Source organism: Carya illinoinensis, chromosome 10, assembly GCF_018687715.1.
Source record: "Carya illinoinensis cultivar Pawnee chromosome 10, C.illinoinensisPawnee_v1, whole genome shotgun sequence".
NCBI lineage: Eukaryota > Viridiplantae > Streptophyta > Magnoliopsida > Fagales > Juglandaceae > Carya > Carya illinoinensis.
In genome coordinates, this window is record NC_056761.1 from 19385627 (window position 1) to 19394006 (window position 8380).

At 38.3% G+C, this 8380-nt stretch overlaps 1 protein-coding gene across 1 annotated transcript; it reads left to right on the forward strand.

Annotated features, from left to right (window-relative positions):
- Positions 1–5919: 5919 nt before the first annotated feature.
- Positions 5920–7414, forward strand: LOC122279725 (transcription factor JUNGBRUNNEN 1-like). Its single transcript, XM_043090513.1, has 3 exons — positions 5920–6131; positions 6261–6577; positions 6679–7414. The coding sequence occupies exons 1-3, from the start codon at positions 5927–5929 to the stop codon at positions 7111–7113; spliced, it is 957 nt and encodes a 318-aa protein (XP_042946447.1). The 5' UTR covers positions 5920–5926; the 3' UTR covers positions 7114–7414.
- Positions 7415–8380: the final 966 nt, after the last annotated feature.

The following is an 8380-nucleotide window of genomic DNA, read 5'->3' on the forward strand; positions in this document are numbered from 1 at the left end:
CTCCGAAGGTGCACTTTAGCGGGTTAAACTTCATTTTGTAGCATCGTAATACTGTGAAGGCCTCCTGCAAATTGGCTAGGTGTTGCTCGAGCCTTTTGCTTTTGACTAGCAGGTCATTTACATATACCTCCATAATTTGACTGAGCTGATACATGGCGCTAGTGTTCTTTATTCCAAAAAGCATGGCCTTATAGCAGTAGAGTCCTTGGTCGGTGATAAAAGGATGTCTTTTCTTCATTAGCTAGGCTCATGCAGATGTGATTGTAGCCCGAATATGCATCCATAAAGTTAAGCAGCTGGTGGCCTGCGGTAGAGTCGATGATCAAATCAATGCTCAACAAGGGGAAGCTATCTTTCAAGCAATCCTTGTTCAAGTCGGTCAAGTCTACACACATCCTCCATTTTCCACTTTTCTTCTTGATCAATACCACTTTTGATAACCACTCGAGATAGTGGGTTTCCTGGATGAGCCCCGCTATAAGGAGGTGATCAACTTCTTCAACTATATAGGCATATTTTTCAACACTCAAACTCTGGCATCTTTGCTTAGCTTTCTTGGCCCCGGGATCGACACAAAGGTAGTGCTCAATGATTAAGTTGTTTATCCCAAGCATCTCTTCGTGACTCCATGCAAATACATCTTTGCGTTTCCCTAGGAGTTGCTTTATCGAATACCTCAGTTCAATGCCCATCTTGGTTACTACTCAGACTATGCGTTCGGGTTTTTGCAGGATCTACTGGGACAAGCTCTAGTGGTTCATTCCCTTCCGCCTAGTGGAGTGTTTACTTGTCCCGGATTTCTTCATCTTGGTCAACCAATTGGGGTGGCGGCGGTGGTGTGGCTGCCTTGGTTAGCTCCTTGAGCGTCTTTACCTCATTCTTGCCGGTCTTCAACTCTTGTGCGTAGCACACCCAAGCAAGCACCTGTTTGCCCTTAATCTCACCAACTCTGACACTGATAGGGGACTTTATCTTTAAGTGATAAGTGGACGTTATTGCTTTCAGGCTATTTAAGGTATGTTGTCCCAATATCACATTGTATGATGATGGGGACTTTACTACAAGAAATTTGGCCATCGTGGCAGAGGTTCATGGTGCCTTCTTAGCCAAGATGGGCAAGGTGATTGTGCCAACTAGTTGGACTTTGCCTCTAGTAAATCCCTTCAGCAGTGTTAGGGTTGGGCACATGTTGTCGAGGCGGATGCCCATTTTGGTAAAGGCGTCCTAAAACAAGATGTTGGCAGAACTGTCGTTATTGACCTCCTGGTCACGAAGTTGGCGACCACTCGTACATTGCCATGAGGATGGAGTACTCCCTCTTCATCTTCTTCATCAAACGTGATAGCAATATTCCTAAGGCGATGCTCCTATTTGGAAGGCGTGAGCTTTTTGCCTGGCAGAGGTTGGGCTACCCCCCACATATTCACCCGCTAAGTGCAGATTTCTCTAAGGGGACTGTCGGGTCGGGCTGTCCTATCCACCTCTCTCCTAGCCCTATGCTTTTTGGGTCTCCTACTTCACCTCTATCCCCTACGCTAGTCCTCTCGGTTCTCCGGGCGGTGGTCCCTTTAACGGTGTTGAGATAACGAGTTCTCTAGTTCTTCCATCCTCTTTTTAGGGTGTAGTAGTCTTCAGTCTAATGCCAATCAGTCTAGTGAAAGGTGCAGAACTGCTGGTTCTTTTGGTCCAGTCAGGCAACTTCTCGAGGTGCTGACTCGAGTTCCTTTTCTACGGCCAGGTTGGTGTGGGCCTACTTGGTGTCATGCATCCTAGATGGCACATTGTGTTCCCATCTTGTGTCTTGTTGGTCCTTCTTGGGCTTTTCGTGCCCCTTTCCTACCGCTGCCTAGTTAGTCTTTTGGTCGGCCTGCTCAAGCTCTGTTTTCCTTGGGGTCATGAGGGCTTGCAGATTATCCTCTACATTGATGAAGTTGTCCACGGGGTCCATGAACTCCCCACAACATAGTTGGAGATTTCCTTGCTAGCTCCTTCATAAATTGGTTATGCGGCCACATGCTGCCCAATAGGGCTGCTAGAGTTATTTTTTCGTCTGGGTCATTGGTTATCATCCGATCGGGGTTAAACCACAACAAGTATGATGTCATCAGCAGGTTGTTTGATAGTTAAAAGGTATGCTGCTGGTCATCTCCTTCACCTGCTTGCCATTAACTATGTCAAGAACAATAAGCTAGTTCCCTTAACCACCCTCTTGCTGCCCCCCTTAAGCGTCAGAGGGATGGCCCAATAGGTGCTTTCCAAGTGATGCTAAGGGTGTTTAGACCCGTTATACATCTCCACTTGATGAACCTTGAGCTTAGGGAGGATAGGTGCCACCGTGATTTCCACACTATAGGGCAAATAATTGCTAGTAAGAAGTTGTTCTATGGAAGACGATGCACCCATCCTCTTGGCCATCTCCATGTATTTGTCCATGAGATCCCGTAACTCCTGGTGCATTTGACTCTTCTCTGCATCTGCGGTGTCCACCTTGGTTATGCTGCACGACTGCATGCTCGCTCACCTCCTCCATTTCGATGAGCCTTGTCTCCAAATCTCTTGAAGGTCCTCCTTGTTTGCAGGTGGTTTGCGAACGCATCATCACCGATATACAAATGACAAGTTACTTAAGAAAGTAGACCCCACAGATGGCGCTATTGTTGATATCTTATTTCACAGCCTAGGCAACTCCACTGTTCCACTGTTTCACCTGCAAGACTTGAGGAGATGAGGGCTCAATGTGGTAAGGGTCACTTCCAATGCTAAGTCGGAATTGTCTCTCTGCGTGGGAATATCTGGAGAAAAGTGTTCTGAGAGTTATACCTGTGTCCGAGACGTGTTTATATACACAGCCCTGGTGGTCCCCATTCCCTACTTAGTAGGATGTGGAGGGTTGTACGGGGTACTACATTGGTGGCAGGTTTCCTACCCTGTCATGTCAGCCGTCATCCTGCCATATTGTGTGTGGGTCACCAGTCTGTCCCCTGTGGTAGGTAAGGGGTGGGAAGTGCGCGCACTACCTTGTCTTAGAGGTGAGTGGATGCTTGTCTCTTTATTGCGTGTTGGCTCTTCCAGTCATTTAATGCAGCATACCTGCCGTCTGGCGACATGAGTTGCTACCTGGGCGAGTGACGTGTGCATTCACCACACCTGATGGGCCTTGCCTCGCCCCCTTCTCTTCATTGGTTTTATATTGGGCTACCTATTGACCGTTTGGGCCCTAAGGGAGGGGCCACACTCCCATATGGCCCAAAGAATGGGGGAAATCCCCTTCTCAAGGACGTTATTTCTAGGCACCCGGTGCCATAAAAAAGAGTTTCAAAGTTTTAAACTACATGCATAATTTTGAGTCTATACATTGAACAATATTTTTCTTTTAGTACCATAATGTTTATGTGGTAATTCTAGTAAGTTGGCGGTGCTTACGGAATGCCAAGAAAAAATAGCTAGTAGTGTTTATACAAAGTGCCGACAACGTATTAGTGGTGACATTTCGATAAATGCAGCTAATTTGTACAAAACACCGATAACATAAATATTGTGGCGTTTATATAAAGTTCAATATGTGATTGTAAATGTCGGTGACTTCATTCTTGGTGCTTTAAAAATGCTAAAAACTATTAAATTTTGTGGTAATTCTAGTCTAATTTATTCGCGTATTAATTTACATATTAATACTGATTTATTTATATTTAAAATTTAAATTGACACTATTTTTAATAAAATTTATTTTTTAATTAATCACGTTAAATTAATCCACATATTAATATACAATTATATTTATAATTAGATTTTTTCTTCTAATAATTTGGTTGCGTGGGTTTATACAAAAATGCCTATAACGTAATCATGGTGGCGTTTAGGAAATGCTACTAATTTATACAAAATGCCCGTAATGAGTTTTTGAAGTCCGCGCGGTGGTTTACACGTATATATTATAAACGCCGGGAATTCAATGGCAGCATTTATGGTAAACGCTGCACGTTTTTTTAGTAGTAAAAAGATTTCAACTTACGTACAGTAAAAATAATCATATTAAAGAAAGAAACTTCTATACATACTATCATATATAAAAGTACGCTATTACTGTATAAAGTCCGTACGTTCAACCCCTGAAGATTTATTACAATATTCTAATCGCACCGAATAAACTATGTATTAGACCCACTGGAAAAACTTTGTACTTTGAAGAATGGGCTGCTTTTTTTTTCGGTCAATGATTAATAGCTGATTTGGTCATTGGTACTGTTTTCCTTTGATGTGTTCTCTTAATGGTGAATCCAAAATGCATATACTCTTGGCGGAAAAATGCCTATCCCTACCTCCAATATATGTCACTAATAATTATTCAGATTTATATTAACAATCTTTGCAAAGATATATTTTATATAACCAAAAAAAAATTGTATTCCGAGTCGCTATGTTGAACACGCTTAGTAAAGCGTTTATATGTTATAATTTGATTTAATTAAAATATTTGAATCTTATAAATCAAATATTACTATTTAAGTAATGTTGATGATATATATGTACGTTCTTTATACACAGGCTTAAAAATAGAATAACTCATTTATATATATATATATATATATGTATATATGTATAATATATATAATATATGTGATGTCAATTATTTATGCTAGTTTCTGATCATGTAGTCGTCATATTATGAAAATTGGTGTTAAGTAGCTCCAAGTAAGAAACTGACTGCTCCTTAAAATTCAACTACTGAGAAAATATGGGATTGTGATGATCTAATCAAAAGTACTCTATTTTGGGAAAAATCACATCATGAGGGGTACTTAAGCATTCTATATAATATGGTCTTAAGGATAATTAAGCAATAAACTATCACTTCAGTTGGACTGACTTTATTTAACAACTTCTTGGACAATTGCATGCCCAACAATCTCTCTCTCTCTCTCTCTCTCTCTCTCTCTGATACATATTGCATTTTTTCTTGGTTGAATGAGTTGGATCTCTATCGTTTATTGGAAAATTCAATTGACTAGTGATATAAGCGACCAGCTTATCACACCCTATATATGCAAATGAAAAATCAGATTGCTTGAATTTTCAATCCAAGTAATTTTCTATTTAGGACAAAAGGCCGGGATGGATATTTTGAACAGTTTGTAGAACTAGTGAACATGAAGATTATTTCATTAAAAGTCGAGCTAATATTATATATATATATATATATATATATATCTTGTTGCTTAGTTTATGTCCATATGTGTATATGGAACCTAATATTTTTCAAAGACCGTGACACTTGGCAAGGATTGGTCGAGACAACAACCATGCACGGCATGACACTCGAGTACTTGAAATTTTAGACCAAAGTAGAACCAGTTTCTCACTTGGCCGGTCCAGTCAAACAACTTACTTCCATCTCATTGATCAATTTGTATTCGTTGTGTGGCAAATATTTTCAACATCCGTACGTAACAATTTAAAGACTTTTCTTTTTATTTTTATTTTCCTGGTCCAAACATCTGACCCACGAAAGTAGTGTTTTTTTAACTTACTTTTATTTTTCAATCTCATTAATTATTTCACAGAAACTAGGTTCCGGTTAATCAAAATAAAAAACTTCACTTTATCTTATCTGAACTCACAATTATAATTTTTTTAAATTTTTAAATAAAATATAATAAATAATTTAATTTTTTTAAATCTCTATATAAAATTAATATTAAAAAATTATATTATAATAATTATTTATTACTATATAAAATATTTTATCTCATTTATTTGTGTAACCAAATGGACTGAGTCTTTATTCTTTAATGATATGCTAATGAAAATCCACGTTCTGCAGTCAAACCTCATTACTTTGACCACAAAAAGTCCCTCTCCGGCCCCATAAGCAAAGAAGGTTCTATTGTTGGTTTAAAAGGATGAAATGGTAGTGAGATGGATAAAAATGGAGGCCCAAAAAAGGATGAGTGCTTCTGATCATCTAGTTGATGACAAGAACGATGGAGGGTTTCTTCCAGGGTTTCGATTCCATCCTACAGATGAAGAGCTTGTCGGATTTTATCTTCCAAGGAAGGTGGAGAAGAAGCTTATTAATCTTGACCTCATCAAACAAATTGATATATACAAGCATGACCCCTGGGATCTTCCAAGTATATATATATATTCTCTTGATTCATTTTCTTTAACACAGATTCAATTTTCCTAAATCTTTGTTACTTTCCTTGGCATCATGTTCCCCTTAACTTATCTGTTTAATTTTGGTGGTGAAACTTATGCAGAAGTTGGTAGCGCTAATGGAGATCAGAAAGAGTTCTACTTCTTCTGCAGAAGAGGAAAAAAGTACAAGAACAGCATAAGACCCAACAGGGTGACAAGATCTGGCTTTTGGAAAGCCACAGGAATCGACAAGCCAATATATTCTCATGTTGAAGGAAGTGCTCAGGAATGCATTGGTCTGAAGAAGTCATTAGTTTATTACAGAGGAAAAGCTGGTAAAGGTGGCACTAAAACTGATTGGATGATGCATGAGTTCCGTCTCCCAGCCAGCAAAAGCACCAACCTTATAACTAACCCAAAGAACTCTACCCAAGAAGCTGTAAGATTCTTTTAAAAAACCATGTATTTATTTCCCTGTCAAATTAATAATTAATTGCCTTTTCCTGTCCTAACACAGATATTATATATCTTAATTTTCAGGAAGTTTGGACACTTTGTCGGATTTTTAAGCGAGATGTTTCTAACAAAAAGCATGCTTCAGAGTGGCAAAAGAACAACCCTAAACGAAATCTGGGTTATTCGAGCTCAATAACATGCAGTTCTGAGTCCAACAACATTACAGGCGAGTCAAATTCGAGCTTTGGAGCTTTGGCTGCTGAGATTGGAAATAAGGGGAGACCCATGATCAGTAGTAGTACTGATGATCATCCTATGGACGAAAAGAACAATATGTCATTTGCACGACAGCGGATCTTGACAGGTCAGGTTCCGTATAATATGGCATCATGTTTAAGCGTCACGAACCCAAACGATGAAGATCATCGCGAAATATCATGTAAAGAGGGAAACTGGGATGAGCTGATGCCAGTTGTTGAGTTTGCTATTAACCCATCACTGCTATACAGTTTTAGGTAGATCAAGGTACAACATATATACATATACATATACATATATATATGTATGTATGTATGTATGCATGTATATAGGTCATGATCTCTTAATTTATATAACCGTTTTGAGGGTTAATTACAAGTAGAAAACAATTAAGTAATGCAATATATAATATTTAGGGATTGCAGCAACGGTACTACTTTATTGCATCCTAATGATGTTTTATGAGTTAGCATTATAACTGACTTGTGCTGTATCCATTATAATTAGAACTAGTAAATAAAGATCAATGGGTGCGGATCTGCCTGTTCTTAATTCCCATTTTCCCATTATGATCACTACTTTTGGCGTGCACGCATGTGAGAATTGGTACCAGCTAGCTAGCTTGCTGCATTTTTTCTTGCTTTTTAATGTGAAAACAACAGCTAATTACTACCTATCTCTGACCTTTTTGTTGTAATACGCATATATATATATATAAATATATGTGTCAAAACCACTATTCACATGAGTAGTACTAGTTCTTGCGCCTAGCTAGGAGGGTTAGGAACAAAGGAAACAGACAGCTAGGGAATAAAGCACTGACCCCCGGCCACTATTTTACTTACTTCTAGTAATCAATGTTTGTTTTTTGTTCCGGCCTTCGTTTCGGTACACTCCGGCCGGATTTCGGTATTCTGGTTGGAAAGGATATTTTGGTCCAAAATTAGTCATGATGGGAGACCAACTGCTATGAGCGTTTGTTTGGACTAACCAAAGTGAGTGATATCACTGATATGACCATTCCAGCTGCTGGTGAGCATTTTGTTTCAAGAGCCCAGCTCATAGATTATGTGATATGACAAGGTTATCCTTTTCGTCAGAGTGATATCACTACTAAAAAAGCTCGAGGGTTGTGTGATATAATAGGAATCTGTTGGTTCGTGGAGCCCATTTCAACAACTAAATTTTTATGGATAAGTAATGCTACTCATCATCTTTTTTTTTCATCATCCTGATCTCATCATATTAGATAATTGGAGACTATTTATTATGTTTAACTTGTGAACCTTTCATTTAAAGGCACTAGTTATTTTGAAATATAGTTTTTCTATATGCATATATATAACTCTTTATATATAAATAATTAATATATCCATATAAAGACAATCTTGAAATTATACATCGAAATATATCGGTATCAAAATATTTCATTCTAATACTTTAACCAGAACGGAACTCAAAACTATGATAATAATTATTATTTTTAAAATTGTAATTAGGATTTTTCTGTAGTAAAGGATTATTGAGT